At 50.8% G+C, this 16,484-nt stretch overlaps 1 protein-coding gene across 1 annotated transcript in view; it reads right to left on the bottom strand.

Annotated features, from left to right (window-relative positions):
- Positions 1–3,395: 3,395 nt before the first annotated feature.
- The window catches only part of HDGF (heparin binding growth factor), a 35,565-nt gene continuing 22,476 nt past the window's right edge, over positions 3,396–16,484 (bottom strand). The window contains exons 2-6 of the mRNA XM_007064630.4: positions 13,721–13,797; positions 12,374–12,512; positions 9,673–9,855; positions 9,079–9,296; positions 3,396–8,688 (exon numbers count right to left, since the gene is read on the bottom strand). Of these exons, the coding sequence (XP_007064692.3) occupies positions 8,682–8,688; positions 9,079–9,296; positions 9,673–9,855; positions 12,374–12,512; positions 13,721–13,797 (624 nt within the window). The 3' untranslated portion in view covers positions 3,396–8,681. The remainder of the gene's footprint in view (positions 8,689–9,078; positions 9,297–9,672; positions 9,856–12,373; positions 12,513–13,720; positions 13,798–16,484) is intronic.

Here is a 16,484-nt window from a genome sequence, read left to right as displayed (position 1 = left end):
CCACGCGTGACCAATCTATAAAACCCATTCCATGTCACTAGCTCTCGAGCGCTCTAGAGCAGGGACTGTCTTTTCATATGTGCCTGTCCAGCACCTTGCACAACTGGGCCCTGCTTTCTGCCTGGGGCCTCTGCTGGGCGTGCTCGAATCATACGACATTCACATGGATTTTTGTTCCATGCAGACCACCTTGCTGCGCTCTGCAGCCACCCCCCGGAGCACATGGTCGCCTGGCACTGTAGTAGCCACAGCCCGGCCACTTTCCATTCTGGTCATTAGTGTACATCGCTACAGGAGATGTGACTGCGCCATATGCTGGGAGCCTTAGGAATCGAGCCCAAAGGTCCATCTAGCCCAGTGTCCTGTCTTCCGACAGTGGCCAATGCCAGGTGCCCCAGAAGGAAAGAACTGGTAATCATCAAGTGATCCATCCCCTGTCGCCCATTCCCAGCTACTGGCAAATAGCCATTGATGGACCGATCCTACATGAAGTTATCTAGTTCTCTTTTGAACCCTGTTAGAGTCTTGGCCTTCACAACATCCTCTGGCAAAGAGTTCCACAGGTTGTCTGTGTGTTGGGTGAAGAAATACTTCCTTTTGTTTGTTTTAAACCTGCTGCCTATTAATTTCATTGGTTGACCCCGAGTTCTTGTGTTAGAAGGAACAAACAACACTTCCTTCTTTACTTTTTCCACACCAGTTATGAGTTAAAGACCTCTATCCTATCCCCTCTTAGTCATCTCTTTTCCAAGGTGAAAAGCCCCAGTCTTATTTATCTCTCCTCATACGCTGTTCCATACCCCTAATAATTTTTGTTGCCCTTTTCTGAACCTTTTCCAATTCCAATTTAATTTTTTGAGATTCGGCCACCACATCTGCACGCAGTATTCAAGATGTGGGCGTACCATGGATTAATATATTTTCTGTCCCTTTCTTAATGAGTCCCAACGTTCTGTTCGCTTTTTTGACTGCCGCTGCACATTGAGTGGATGTTTTTAGAGAAGTATCTGCAATGACTCCAAGATCTCTTTCTTGAGTGGTAACAGCTAATTTCGTATGTATAGTTGGGATGATGTTTTCCAATGTGCATTACTTTGCACTTATCAACACTGAATTTCATCTGCCATTTTGTTGCCCAGTCACCCACTTTTGAGAGATCCCTTTGTAGCTCTTTGCAGTCTGCCTGGGTCTTAACTTGGGTAGTTTTGTATCATCTGCAAATTTTGCCACCTCACCGTTTACCCCTTTTTCCAGACCGTTGATGAATATGTGGAACAGGACTGGGCCCAGTACAGACCCCTGGGGGACACCACTATCTATCTCTCTCCATTCTGAAAACTGACCATTTAGTCCTGCCCTTTGTTTCCTATCTTTTAACCAGTTACTGATGCACGAAAGGACCTTCCCTCTTCTCCCATGGCAGCTTCCTTTGCTGAAGAGCCTTTGCAGAGGGATCTTCCCAAAGGCTTTCTGACCTCATCTGCCCGCAACAGATGCGGGCAAGCACCAGGGATGATTGCACATGCTCAGAAGAGGCGCCAGGGGCATGCTGGGATGTGTAGTTTGCTGGAAGCACTTGGCAATGCTCCAGCTCGTCTCCATTTTCTATGGTGCCCCTGGGCTTTGCACGGCCCTGCGGGCTGAGACCTCTCCTCTGCACGCGGATGTGCTTGCAGCTCAGGGCACGTTCTCTTAAGCAGAGAGGTGGCACTTCCAAGGCCTCCAGCTCCCCCTCGCCTGCTACAGCTCAAACTCTGGGGCAGGGAGGGGGACCTGCAGGCGCGAGCCTGGATATTTCTTAGCAGCATCGCTGTGCTTGGGGCTTTTCACAAACAGAGAAGGTGGCCCAGGCCCACGTCCCCCTGCAGCGTAGAATCTAAGCCCATCCAGTTTGTAGGCACCGTGCCCCAGGTCACAGGGGCAGGAAAGTGGGGGTGATCGTCCTGGTCTTATGATGTATGATTTGCACTGCGGTAGCAGCCAGAGGCCCTGACTGAGACGGTGGCCCCATCGTGCCGGCTGCTGCACCGACACCACCGGCAGGGGCAGCGAGGTTTAGAGAGAGATTAAATGACTTGCCCACAGCGGTACCAGGCGTTGAAAGCCGCTCTCCTGCGTGCCAGGCAAGTGCCTGAGCCGTAACGCCCCCCCCCCGCAGCCGGCTTTTCACCTCGCTCTCAAAGTGGCTCACGAAAGAGGGCTAAAAGTCACCCTCCCCCTTTACAGATGGGGAAACCAAGGCACAGAGTGGGGAAAGCAATTTGCCCAAGAGGACAGAGTGAATCGAGGGGAGTAGGTAGGTTGCTGTCACAGGCAGGCATAGCCCATGCGGCAGGGTGCTAATCTGGGATTTGGAAGACTCAGATCAATCACACACGCCGTGTGTGTCCTTGAAGTTACTTAAGCCCAGATTTGCTAAAAAGGTAACTAAGACCCACCAACCTATTAGAATTCTTTGAGGGTGTTAATAAGCATGTGGACCACGGGGATGCCGTGGATAGAGTGGACTTGGACTTTCAGAAAGCCTTTGACAAGGTCCCTCACCAAAGGCTCTTCAGCAAAGGAAGCTGTCGTGGGAGAAGAGGGAAGGTCCTCTCCTGGCTCAGTGACTGGTTAAAAGACAGGAAACAAAGGGCAGGAATAAACGGTCAGTTTTCACAATGGAGAGAGTTAAAAAGGGGGGGGGGGGGGGGGCGCGCCCAGGGGTCTGTACTGGGACCAGTGCTGTTCAACATATTCATAAATGAACTTGAAAAGGGGGTAAACAGAGAGGTGGCAAAGCTTGCAGACTATACCAAATGACTCAGGATAGTTAAGTCCAAAGCAGACTGCGAAGAGCAATAGAGATCTCACGAAACCGGGTGACATACTGGCAGATGTAATTCCAGGCTGCTAAGTGCAAAGTAATCGCATTGCAATGTATCCTTCTAACTGTGCACACAAAATGAAGGGGTCTAAATTTGCGGTTACTGCTCAAGACAGAGCTCTTGGAGTCACCGTGGACAGTTCTCTGAAAACATCCACTCAAGGCGCAGCGGCCAGCAAAATAGCCAACAGAATGGTAGGAACGATTAGGGAAAAGGGACAGAAAATAAGACAAAAAGTCTGTTCTCAGGTAGCTGCCTACATTTCTTTAAAAATCTGGTTCTGAGCCTCTTTGGCCTTCAGATCCCCACCTGCACAAGGGGGAATACTAGCACTGCCCTGCTTCACCGGGGGTTGTGAGGATCAATACATTAAAGATTGCGAGGTGCTAATTAATGGAAGCCAGCTAAATCACTTGGATCAGAGAGTAGGTAGACACCATAGGGAAGCCGTAGGCAGAGAAGTACGTACTATGGCCCACTGAAAGTCAAAGCCATGGAGCCTCAAAACAACCAACAATAAACAGCCACTCTCATAATAATCAACATTTTTATTGTCCTAGAGAATTGAAATCGTCTACATTTTTCTGTGGTTTTTTTATTCTCTGTACTATTCCAAAGCTAAATTCAACAATAGTGTTCATCACAGCCTCAGAAAGAACCAAGGCAGGGTTGTTTGTCTTTTATTTTCCTCCGTATGTTACAAATCGGAATACGATTACAGCACATAGAGAGAAAGACGGGAGAGCGAGACAGAGAAAAAGAGGAGACACCTGGGCTCAGGGACAGGTAGAAACACGAGTTTAAAAATAAGCCAGACTACAAAAAAAAAAAAAATCATTCGCTAAACCAATTACTTTTCCAGCTATTCATCATGGTTTTGTTTTTAAGAACTTTTTTTTAATATATATATTTTTTTTTTGGTAAAAATGCCATCCTATTTTATTTTTTCCTTTTTAAAAAATATTTTGATAAATATTCCCCAGAATCCTTTTTGAATTTCCTTTCGGATCCGTGACCACAAGCCACGCTGGGAAAAAAAAAAAAAAAAAAAAAGAACAAACCTTCCGTGCGTATATCCACAATGGGTGCTGAATGAATGTGTCTTACATCCCCCTGGAGACCTGGATTCAGGTCACCACTTGGACCAGAAGTGAGGTCTAGTTCCTGTTATTTTATAGGCATGTTCCCTGGGCTCAAACTGGCGGCCCCTGAGGTTAGCGCTCTGATTCTCAGTCACGCTCAGGTTGGCCGTTTGGAGCCTTAATATAGGTGGAACTGGCTCTCTGAGAATCCCACACCAGGGAGGGGAGTTGATGTAAGGCGGCAGATCAGGGATGTGACCAAAGCATACCGTGCACTGGCTAGTCTCTGCTTCCCAGGGCCCTTTAAGGGACACGGGGAGCAGAGCATAAGTTAGAGCACCCCCAAGGCTGCTCTAATTTAAACTGCAGGCTGGGCAGGGTTTCTGCACGCCCATGGATCACAGGAGGCCTGATTTGCCATTGCCCTGTGCCTTCTGCGGTATGCTTTGGTATTGATTCACAGCCACTGGTGTATGTAAGCACACAAGGTGCTGGGTGAAGGGTAATTGGGCCTAGAGACCATAAAGGAGCTCTAAAGCAACTCTCCCCCACCATCCCAAACACAACCCCTGCTCCGAACACAGGAACAGAGCAACCAAGAATCAAGCCAGTGTCTTCCTCTGAGATTTCACCCCTAGGCTTGGTCTCTGGCTACCCCATTTAGGAGTCCGGCAGAGGCCCCGAGGGCACCCCCTGTCTGGTGAGGGCTGGAAGCGCCACAGAGGCAGCACACCCCCAGTTCCTTGTGGGTGGACACCCCCTTTCCTGTCCTCGCTTCCTGGGATGGTGGGTCTGGGAGCCCTGGAGGAGCAGCACACACAGCTTCTAGCAAAGGGAGCACCCCCAAAATGGCAACATTGATGGGTTCCCCTTGGCCAACAGGAGCTGCTGGAATGTGGGGCTTTTGGAGAAAGGGGGTCTCCTTTAAGGGAGACTCCTCCTCACACAGATGTCTCCTAGAAAGGCTCTGCCCAACAATAGCCCACCTCCTGCCGTTGCCCAGCAGAATGCTCAAATGCACCTCCCAAAAAAGTCCTGCAAAATCAGAGGGACAATCTTCCAGCTGTCTCTGTGGAACAGCAGCTGCCCTGCTAGTTCCTGGCACTGAGATCTGCAAACGCCTGGTACTCAGCTCTTCATCGGCCTGCCCGCCGGACAATCCTTGACACCAGAGCAAAACAAGTGGGTGGCATCGGTATCATTTTGCACCCGTGTAAACGACTGCACAGGGCGCTGGAGAACCAGGCCCATTAGACAGGCAAAAAACTGGGCTAGAGGCAATGCACAGTCCGCCCCTGTTGCCATTCATGTCAAACGGAAAAACCTGCAGCAGGATCAAGGCCGAAATCCAGAGCTCAAATAACCCAAAACCACCCTGCTGGGAGACCTCCTGATCTGTGACCACGCAGGATCTACACGGAGCCCCAGGCCCTGTGGCTGCATAGCCACGCCAAGCCACTAGATTCGGAATGAAAACTACTTTCAACCCAGAGCTTTGTTCCGCCTCTGGGCAGCAGTCAGCAGCAACGTGCCAGCAAATCAGCGCTTTATATCCTCCAAGGTTTTGCTACTTTGTCTTTCCACGTGATGGTCAAGAATACGGCTGGTTACGGGTGGGAGGGCCAGTAAGGAGGGGACATTTTTCCCCCCTATTGCCTCAAAAAAAAGTAATGTTTTTGAATTTTTTCAACTATAGAAATTTTCCCCATTTTTTAAAATAAATTTGGTCAACATTTAAATCTTTGTCAAAATGGCAGCAAAAGTTTCACAAGTCAGGCAAGAATTGTGTCAAAATTTCATCATTCCAACAAGAATTGTGTCACAATTTTAAACTCCTGCAGGAATTCTGACCAGCTCTGGTCACGAAAGTTTCAGAAATATCACGTGGGTGGCAGCCAGCTGTATCAAAGCCCTCATCTCGTTGAGTAACTCTTTGGGTGTATCCTTTGCTTCCCTTAAAAGATTGAACCAGACTGGCAAACCCAGGCGTCCGAGTTCTAGGAAGGTTGCTAACTGCACCCTGATGTCCACTGGGTGGGTTTGGAGGGGCGGGGGGGAGGTTGGTAAAAATCTTCAATTTTTTTCCTCCACTGAAATTTTAAACTAAATTCTAAATAGCTGCTTGAAATACAGGTAAAATTGCATGCAATTAGTCAGCATTTTCCTAATTTTTTTCCCCTCCTGGCCGATAAATTCTGGCAATCTTGTGCCCGTCAGCAGTGTAAGAAAACACCCAGATAAAACAGGTTTCAGAGTAACAGCCGTGTTAGTCTGTATTCGCAAAAAGAAAAGGAGGACTTGTGGCACCTTAGAGACTAACTAATGCTCAAATAAATTGGTTAGTCTCTAAGGTGCCACAAGTCCTCCTTTTCTTTTTCCAGATAAAACACAGCAACATGCAGAAATCTGTCTAGCCCAACTGGCCACAGTATCACCGATCAGACCAAACCAGGACTAGCAGCGATCACAGATCTCCGCTAATTCCAAACCACCACGTGGAGCCTAGAGGCGTTAAAACACTTTAGCGATTCAGTTAAAAACAATAATTAAAAAAAAGCCTAACGAAATAAAGTAAGAGACGTTCCTATAGCAGAGTGCACACTTCATGGATTTCCGTGGGTTCACTCATTACCTCCCCCAGTAGGAAGAGGGGGCAGAGTGTGCAGCAAATCAAGGGATTTCTGATCAGCTGAACAATTTGGGGGCAAGAGTTTGTGAGCTGTTGTCAAAAGAGTTCAGATCTGCTTGCAGCTTCCGCTGAAATCTACAGAGTGGCACCAGGGACACAGACTGTCCGGATTCTTGGGATCACAGACAGGATGGAAACGGCGGATAACACGTGTCCCTCTCCTTATAGGCGTATAGGGCAATCCTCACCACTGCCTTTGAAATTTTGAAAATGAATTTAGTGCTGGGTGAAAGGGACAGCCTTGTGACTGGAGGGACAGCCCTTGGTCTCTTGATTCATAAGCTTGGGCCGCACACATCGCTCCACAACGCTTCCCCAGAGGGAAGAGTGGCTCACTCGGGCATTGGCTTCTCTGGCAGTCTCAGCAATTTAGGGGCAAATGGTGACGGTTTTCAGACACATCTGCCCACTGGTCCAAGAGCAGTCAATCATCACATGAAGGCCACAAAACGGCGCAACCGTCCTCCATTGCACTGCATCCAAAATGGGGCCCCAGAGACAAAGAACTTCACAGCCTACCACTAATCTCCTGTCTGAGTCTGGCTGAAAGCTTTTTCCATCAAAACTGGGTTTTGTCGGAAAATTGGGTTTGCGACTAAATGAAATATTTTGAAAAAAATTTGTTTTGCCGCAGAAATTTTGAATGTTTGGGTTTTTTTGGCTGAAAAACCAAATGCGCAAAAACTGATATATGTTGATTTGAAAATGCTGCCACAGTGCATCATGGGAATCTCCCAAGATGCACCATGGCCAGGGGCTCCCAGGATGAACTGGTTCTTCTCTCCAAGAAGGGAAACTCTGGTGCATCATGGGAGATGTACTCTGACCAGGGAGTCTGACCTGAACTACAACTCCCATGAGCCACTGCAACAGCATTTCCCAGTTGACTTTTTTTTAGTTTTTGGCCAAATGTTTTTTGGTATTGAAATTCCTGCCAAAAAAATCTACATTTTCCACGGAGGTTAAAAAAAAAAAAAAAAAATTAAAATTCAGCCAACTCTATCCCCGAGCCATCCAATCCCATCCTGCACCAGCTCAGCCAATCGACCCGCTGAAAGATGACCTGGTAAGACGGAGGTGCACTTCCTGTAGTCAGTCTAGGACGGCAGCAAGGCTGGCGTCTTATGATGCCTTGAGCATCGCTTGCCACCGAGTTTGGGGGGAGACCTTGCAAGGAACGCGACCTATCTAAGCCTGTCTGATGGACAGCGGCTATGGAAAACAGCAGCTGGGGCAAAGCGGGACATCACGCCCCTAGTCCTGTTTAAAGGGACTCGTGCCCATTAACAACGCAGGAAGCACAAGCCAATGGTGAATCCCATTTATGGAGCAGGGAATGCACAGTTAGGTAAGGGATCTCTGTGGTGCATCCTCACAAGAGCAAGATTCCCAAATCTGATTGGTGCATCTCCCTCTGCTATTGCTCTTCTGGGACTCAGAACTGGAAACAGACCAATGGGCCATGAGTCACATTTACACGAAGGCCCTCTGACATTGCTCTGGCCACGCAAAGGGTCCTTTGTGCGCACTTTAAGGCCCTTTTAACGTGGCACATGCAGCATCAAGGGGCCTTCGTGTAAATGAGAGTAAGGCCCAGTTCATCTAAATTTCATCAAGGAAACCCCTCAAAAACAAAATGGAACTATCCAGCAATTCTTGAAAGAGACAGACTCCAACTCTGCCTCTCCTCCCCGGAGACCACCTGACTTTAAACCCTCGCGCAAGCACCACTGAAGAGAAAGCAAGTTGTAGGAAGTGATAGGAAACATTTTAAAAAGGCATGAATCGCTTTTATTTCAAATCAACTGATCAGCGCCCCCTAGAAATCACTATTACAAGCATGCGCCCTGCTACGGGTGGGCGGAGGGGAGGGAGGGAGGGGGGAGAGACGGGATGGTTCGTGTTACTGGTTTCTTTTTATTTCTTTTTTTCCCGAATTGCAGACACGATGAGCCGATGAGGAACGAAACTGTTTAGCACCCAGGGAACCCAGCGGGAAAGGAACAGCTCAGACGATCAGCTCAGCTTGGGAAGGCCGGCCAGCTACAGACTGCGGGAGTGGAGAAGGAAAAGGGAAGAACATTAGGGGCGATGAACGTTACGGTGGCAGCAATCAGGATCGGGGCCACGTGGCGGAGGATAATGGGGTGGGAGGGGGGCTGTGCACCTGCAATCAGATCCCACCTGGAGCTCTCCCATCCAAGGATTAACCAAGCCTGGCCCGTTTAACCCCAGCAGAAGGGCTGAAGCCTTGTGACGCTTCCCATCCTCCCCCGTTTCTTACGTCCCCTTCCCCCTGAAACGGACAGGCAAAGTCCTGCTAATTTCCACGTGACCTGCACCAGACCCTTAGGGCCTGATGCTGTGATGGGAACCAGGCCCCTAGCCTCCCTCTTCTGTAGGGGTGACGTGCCAGATCCCAGCCTCCTCCAGTCCCTACCTCTCCTTGTGATCTCTGATTTCCTCCATGGCAGCTTTCTCCTTCCCCTCTGGCTTGGCCTCTCTCGAGTCCGGGACTCCAGTGGGGTCGCTGTTCTTCTCCTTCTCCCCTTCGGGGGGGCTGGGCTTCTGTTTCTCTCCCTCCTTGGGGGCGTCTTCGTTCTCTACTTTCTTCTCCCCTTCCTGGCCCTCCGCCTCTTTGGCGCGTTTAGGGGAGTCCTGCCAATGGGAAGGGGTCAACTGGGACCGACGACGGGGCCACCCCCTCCCTGCCCGGGTGTTGAGAGAGGTCCAGAGCTGGCTAATGCTCCTCTGGGCTAGGCCCTTGCCTGCAGGCACAGATACCCCCACACAGTGGTGGTCGTGCGGGGTGGGGGCACGGTCGGTCCTCTGATCTTTTCTCAGAGCCCAGCCCCAATCCTCCAACCCCCATCTCAGGGACCAGCCCTGTTCCCCAGTCTCAGGGACGGGCCCCAATCTTTATCCCTGGGCTCTGAATTCCAGACAGCACTGTCACCATGCCCTGGTCTGTCTCCGATCTACAGCCCACTCCGTCCCTGGGCACCGCACTGGGGGCCTCCCCCGCCCCCGCTACCTCCAAGGCATCTTCCGCTTTCCTCTTGATCCCAGCCTTCTCGTTCTTCTCCTTGGTTTGCTCGTCGATCACCAGCTTGCCCTCTTCGTCACTGCTGCCCTCCGCGTTGCCTTTCTTCTCACCGTCGCCCTCCAGCTCCTGCTCGGGCTCAGCACCCTCTGGGCAGCTCTTCTTCTGGGTCGGCTGCAGGAGGACACAGGGGTGGCAGGGGACGGGAGGGAGGATAAACAGACCGACGGAGGAAGATGGAAGGGGGGACACAGTTATTGCAAGGTGGTAGGAAGACCGGTGCCCTGTCTCTGCCCCTCACCCCTGACAGCTGCTCCCCAGTGCCAGCTGCTATTCAAGGTCAGGGATGGTTCTACTATTTCTTCCCCCACGACTCAAAAATTAACCATTTCTATTCCTGGCAAGCATCTTAACACGTACCCTTGGAGATGCACAGACCGGTCAGCCACCAGTCGTGGCCCAGCGTCCCCCTCTCTGTGCCTCAGTTTCCCCCTTGCAGGAAAATAGGAATAGGAGGGGGTCTCCTACCCAGTGACCACCTCCTCTCCACAACTATGTTTCTATAGCACCTTGCAGCAGGTGGACTCAAAGCACTGTGCAGCCATGGCCAAATGACACACAGAGAGCTGAAGCCACTTCTGGGGTGGAGCGTGACAACGGCTCGTGGGAGAGGAAGCAGAAAAGTTTAAATGGCAGGGGGCATTTAGGGAGGCAGGACTGAGTTTGCAGATTTTTGACCAGGTCTCGGGCAAACACCTCCAACGCCTATGAAAAGATGGGTCTTGAATGACCATAAGTCCTTGCTTTTAGCCATCTTCCAGAATATGGCACCTCCCAGAAACAAAGCAAAGCACCCTCTGGGTTACTGCCTCCCAGAGAAGTGCTCCCCTCTCAATGCCCCAACCCCACTTGCCGAGTACCTAGACATTTCTTGGAGGTCTCCCATCCACAGCCTAGCCCTCGCTTAGCTAATAAGACCCGAGAGCATCGCAGCAGGGCTGCTGCAGGCTACCCAGAGAAATATTTTAGATGAGATTGCAAAGCAGAGCTGCTTTGATCCCAGCATGTTCTGCAGTCTGCGGAGAAAACCCACCCCCGAAACGTCAGTGCAGCGGGTTCACTCACTGATTCAAGTTATGAAAGACACACCCGGCTTGAGACCTGCACCTCCCCCCTTTGCACCTTAAGAAGCTTTTACTCTTGGCAGGGTAAAGAGGGCAGGCAGCATGAACCCATGGCTCAAGCAGTAGACTAGGGCTCAAGGGATCTTGGTTATATTCCCAGATCTACCACTGGGGGATCTCAAGCAAATCCCCCCTGGCCTCAGTTTCCTCTCCCACACTTTGCTCGTGTGGCGTATTCAGACTGTGTTGGACATACTGCTCCTCCCACCTGATATCGGTTAAGAACATAAGAACGGCACTACTGGTCAGACCAAGGGTCCATCTAGCCCAGTGTCCTGTCTTCCGACAGTGGCCCGTGCCAGGTGCCCCAGAGGGAACGAACAGAACAGGGAATCATCACGTGATCCATCCCCTGTCGTCCATTCCCAGCTTCTGGGGTTGGGGTCTCCAGTACTGTCATAATGATCATCATTAACGGACAATTAAAACAGATCAGTCCTGGAACTTGGAGCAGATCAAAGTTTTCCTATAGAGATTCCACCCCCCACTCCAAGGTGGCTTTTCAACAAAACCAAAAATCTTGTGAAAAACTTCTACTTTTGTCAACACAATAATCATCATAATATGGCTTGTCACTGAAAAACGGAAAGCCAACATTTTTCGATTTTAAACCAGAACATTTTCAGTTTGGGGGATTTTGGCTTTTCAACAGTTTTAGTCTAAAATTTTTCATCGGGGGCAGGGGAGGGGAGAGAAATAATTTCCCCGCTATCTTCATTTACCCCCACCCCGCCCCCCTACCCCATCTATAAGGGGCTGAAGGAATAAGGCTCTCGTTAACTTCAACCAACTTTGGATCAGGGCAGGAGGGATTGAGATTAGCTTTCCTGTCCTATCCCCATTTTACAGACAGAGAAACTGAGGCACAAAGAGGGGCAGTAACTCATTAAGATCACCCAGCAAACTGGGGCACAGCTGGGAATAGATTCCAGGAGTCCTGATTCCCAGCACCTCCTGCTCTAACCTTTCAACCCCACTCTCCTCCCAGAGCCAGGGACAGAATCCAGGAGTCCTGACTTCCAGCCCCATACTTACCCACATGACTAAATTCCCTCTCTCCCTTGACGATTACCTTCTTTAGGAGAGTGGTATCTTGAGCTCATGCCTGAAAAGATCACTGGGTTGGCGTCTCTTAACCCCTTCAAACTGCCCCTGCTCACCTTCCCCAAAACCCCGACTTAGTATGTAGGACCTGTCCCTCCAGTGCCTGGCCTCAGCAAGTACAACAACCTGAGACTGGCACACACAGGGACAAATCACTACTTCGCTCCAGTGGAAGATGCTTGGGTTTTTGCTGGCAAAGGTCCTGGGTTCGATCCCTGCCGAAAGCCACAGTGCCGGTTTGGATTTGGCCACGGCTTTCGTGTATAACAAAGGAGCCCAGAGTGGAGTCGCTACGGGTGAAATTCCCCTCTGGGCAAGGGATGCGCAGGCCTCTGCCCGAGGACGAGCTCTGCCCTACGTGAATCAGCCGGGGGCCAGCAGAGAGGTTTAATCGGTAGACACACCTGATACCCAGAGGCTTTGACGGTCGGGTTGTTCTCGATCTCCCATAAGCCTTCACTGAACCCTTTCCGTTTGTTGGGCTTCCCGAACTTCTCCTTGCACTCTTCGTAGGGGAAGAGGTCTTTGGGACCCAGGAACGCCCTGCATGGTGGAAAAGGGAAGAAGCAGTAATAACAGACCATGAGCAATACGCATCCACCGCACCCCCTAGCTGAGGATCGCTAAGCAAGCGTGCCAGCCGCGACCTGTCTGGGAGGCAGGGTCTGATGGTGAAACTGAGGCGCGAGGCATGGAAGTAACTTGGGGATTTCAAAGGCATCTGAGGGAGAGAAACACCCAACTCCTACAGAAAGCCAGCTGGTCCCTTAGGACCTTCGTAAATCCCAGCTCTGATTTCCTGGACCTGCCTTATCGAAGTTTTTTGTTGGTGAATTCACTATTGGGGCTTAGAAAAAACAGCAACCATCCGTGGTTTCAACAGAACTCTGCATGGGGGGAGTGGGGTGTCTCTTGAAACGTCTCCATGATCCAGATCGTGGATGTTTCTACAGCTTCCCCTGCCCCCACCCGCCCAAATACAGCAAATCTGGATAAATTCCTAGCACCACAATGATCAAACCGTCCCCCCCAGGGGCATTAAATACCTTGATGTGACCCCACCCAGGGACGGAGCTGGGAAAGGCTGCTCCTTGGTTGGAGGCAGACTGGCAAACGCTGGTCAGGGGGATATTAATATTTCTATTATTATTATTATTATTTGCATTGCAGTAGCTCCTAGGAGCCCTAGCCACAGACCAAGAGCCCATGGTGCTAGGTGCTGTACGAACGCATGGTCCTTGCCCCGAGGAGCTTACAATGAGAATATCTTGGTCTATTTCGTTCATCTTATTTTTAGTGCCAGTCTGTCGGAGGAGGGAAGCTCCCCCCCACAGGGGACAGCTTTGGTTACACCACAGGTAAGGGGAAGGCACCAACAGAAACCATTTTCTCTCTGCTGTCGTTTCACGCTAGGCCTCCCCTCTTGTCTTGCTCCCATGCCCCTTCCTCATCACTATCTCCCCTCTGCCCCGAGGGGGACTGACCAGGAGGAAGGCTGTCCCGGCGACGGACATACCTCATGTCACAAGCGCACGGCGGGGTCTTGCTGGAAAGAGACCGGGTGCCCTTTGATAGCTCTGCTGAGATTTGAACCCAAGACCCTACCCTTGGCCAACTCATGCATTTGCCTGAACACTGCTCACGTGATTCTGACGGACACCCACATCTCGCTCCCCCAACATGCACACATTCCCCTGCCCTTACACGCACGTGTGTTCCCCCACCCGCCCCCACTTTAAAATCTCACTCACGTTTCATGGGTCCCGAAGAAGAAGACTTGGTATTTATTGGAGGAGGATTTGACGGCGGATTCTGGCATCTCGTCGATCTGTTCAGGGGACACAAATCGTGGGGTGAGAACAGAGAACAAACAGCCCCTATGCCGCAACCCAAAGCCATGCTAAACAGACCCAGCTCGCCCCCCGCAACTGTTCTCACCCAAGAGTTACACACAAAACTCAAGCTTGGTTTGTTTAGGTGCCAGCGCACCCCAATCTTTACACGGCACATTCGAGCCTCAGCCAGGCACAACAATGCTCAGAGATGAATTGAGAACAAAGGCCAGGGAGCTCAGCAACCCCTGATCTCCAAAGTTCTCCAGGAAAGAAGATGGAAATATTTGGGACATGTGTTAGAGGCCAATCGAAAGCATCCCTCCATCCTTCAGCAAAGGTCAATGTATGAGCTTTAACAAGCCAAATCTCCCATGTTTGTACAGCGCCTTGCTCTTCCAGAGCACCTTTCATTGGCAGATCTCAAAGTGCTTCACAAAGGAAAGTCAGTGTCGTTAACCCCATTTTACAGATGGAGAAACCGAGGCTCAGAGCGGGGAAGTGACTTGCCCAAGGTCACCCAACAGGCAGAGCCGGGATATAGAGATTGTGCAAAGAGTGGCCCAGGACAGACAGGCATGTGCAGCCTCGTGGATGCGCTAAGCGACGTCTCATGGCGTGGGCTTGGAAATGTTACTCGGAAATGAATCATTTACTGACAGACACACACACACAAACACACAGGGAAAAAGCAAATAAGCAGGGCTAGATGAGGAATGAAAACATTTATTTGCAAATTAAATTATTGACCGATTGGCAGGGGAGGTGCTGGAGGGGATGAGAATCTTAACGTAATACTGGCAGGGAATATTATTTTGCGTGCCCTGAGCCGAGGGCCAGGTTAGCAGAAAGGAGCTAGCCGCACCAGTCTGGTCTCGGGTCGCGCACGGATCCGGGCATAGGCCGAGACCAGGGCCAGACATGGTTCATGCGGCACAGAGCTCCAGTCTAGATAAAGGAAGGATTTATTACCTCCACTTTACAGAATGGAAACTGAGGCACAGGGCAGAACCAGGGATTAAAGCCAGCTCTCCAGCCCAGTGCCTTCCCTACACACCCACCCTTTCTCCCAGGGGGCTCTTAACCAGGCTTCCTCTGCCCAGCGTGAAGGGGGATTTTACATCCTGAGGCCCGGGCTATATACACCAGCCGTCCCAGAATGCACTGCCCCACCCGCTGCTGGTGCTTCTTTGCAGGCTTGTTGCTCAGGTGGTCTGTCCTTGCTGTGGCATTATGGGATAGCTACCCAGGGCTCCCCCAGCCCACACACACACACACACACACACGGCAGGGACTGGCTCTTGTTTTGTGCATGCACCGATCCCGGCTGAGCTGTCCGAGCACCGGCGAAGCATTACTGGAATCGTTAACCATTTTCCCAGAATGCACAAGTCAGGTGTCACGGTTGATAGCCGTACAGCTGCACCCAGACAGGTGACTTGTGGCGGGGCTGGGACCCAAAGCTGCCCCGTCAGCACAGCTTCCCCATGCGAGTCGTCCTCAGCCAGAGCAGTGCGAGGGTACATTGTTGCGTGGACGGGACCTGCATGCTGGTTTTATACCAACATTATTTATTAACTTGCTCTGTGGCCCATGGCACCAGGCGCTGTACAAACACAGAATAAAAGGGCAGTCCCTGCCCCACAGCATTTCCAACCATTCTATGTCCCTGGGCACAGTGGATGGGGTAAATCTGGCCAGCAGCTATAACTTTGAAGCATAGCTCTGATCCCTGGGCGGGCAGTGGCCCCCAGCTTCACAGAACATTCACCCTGCAGATATTAATATATTGAACCTTGCAAATAGGGCCATGATCCTCTACCACCCTCGCACGGCCATTCAAGTGCAAAGCTGGGGGCCGAAACGCAACCAAACCCCCAAGGATCTGGCCTGGCGTGAACGTCTCCAGCAGGCAGGGAGCAGCAATGAAATACAGGCAGAGAACCCAGCAGGCATAGGCCGGGTGTGCAAATAACCTCCCTAGCGGTCATGAATATTTTACTCCAACTTCTGCTGGACATCACAAGCTCTCAGGCAGCCAGTTAACTCCTTGCTACTAAATTATTCCCGCCACAGAAATAGCCTCCCTCTTGCTAAAACCTTCCTTTTCCTGCTCTCCCCCACCCTGCTCCAAACCCAGCCTTTGCAACTGGTGACACCACAGGGCACGGCCCCGAAGACCGAGAGATGATTTAGGATTGGCTGTTTTCCTAGCCAACCGTAAGCTCTTGTCTAGACTGGCTCAGACATATTTAGCTCAGCAAATTCGCGGGCCCGCGCTAGGGCCGTGTGCTAAAAGGAATGTCGGTTTCAGAGAATCTGGGGACGGTTGTAACAAAGCAGAAAAAAAAAAACCACCCACCCACAGATCAGATCCAATCAGGGCAGGGCTGGGACGGGGAAGGGGAAATTTCCAACAATCAGAGTTGCTTTTTCCTCCCGTACAATTGAGTTGGGCCTGCTCGTATTTTCCGTCTTTTTATTCTCATGGGGGGCATGATCTGAAACCGTGGTTCTCAACCACGGGTACGCGTACCCCTGGGGATACGCAGAGGTCTTCCAGGGGGTACATCAACTCCTCTAGATCTTTGCCTAGTTTTACAAGGGGCTACATGAAAAGCCCTAGCAAAGTCAGTACCAACTAAAATTTCATACAGACAATGACTTATTTAGACTGCTCTGT

The sequence above is a fragment of the Chelonia mydas genome, chromosome 24 (assembly GCF_015237465.2).
Source record: "Chelonia mydas isolate rCheMyd1 chromosome 24, rCheMyd1.pri.v2, whole genome shotgun sequence".
In the NCBI taxonomy this organism is placed as follows: domain Eukaryota; kingdom Metazoa; phylum Chordata; order Testudines; family Cheloniidae; genus Chelonia; species Chelonia mydas.
The sequence above is the reverse complement of the archived record's forward strand: the minus strand, read 5'-3'. Positions and strand labels throughout refer to the sequence as shown.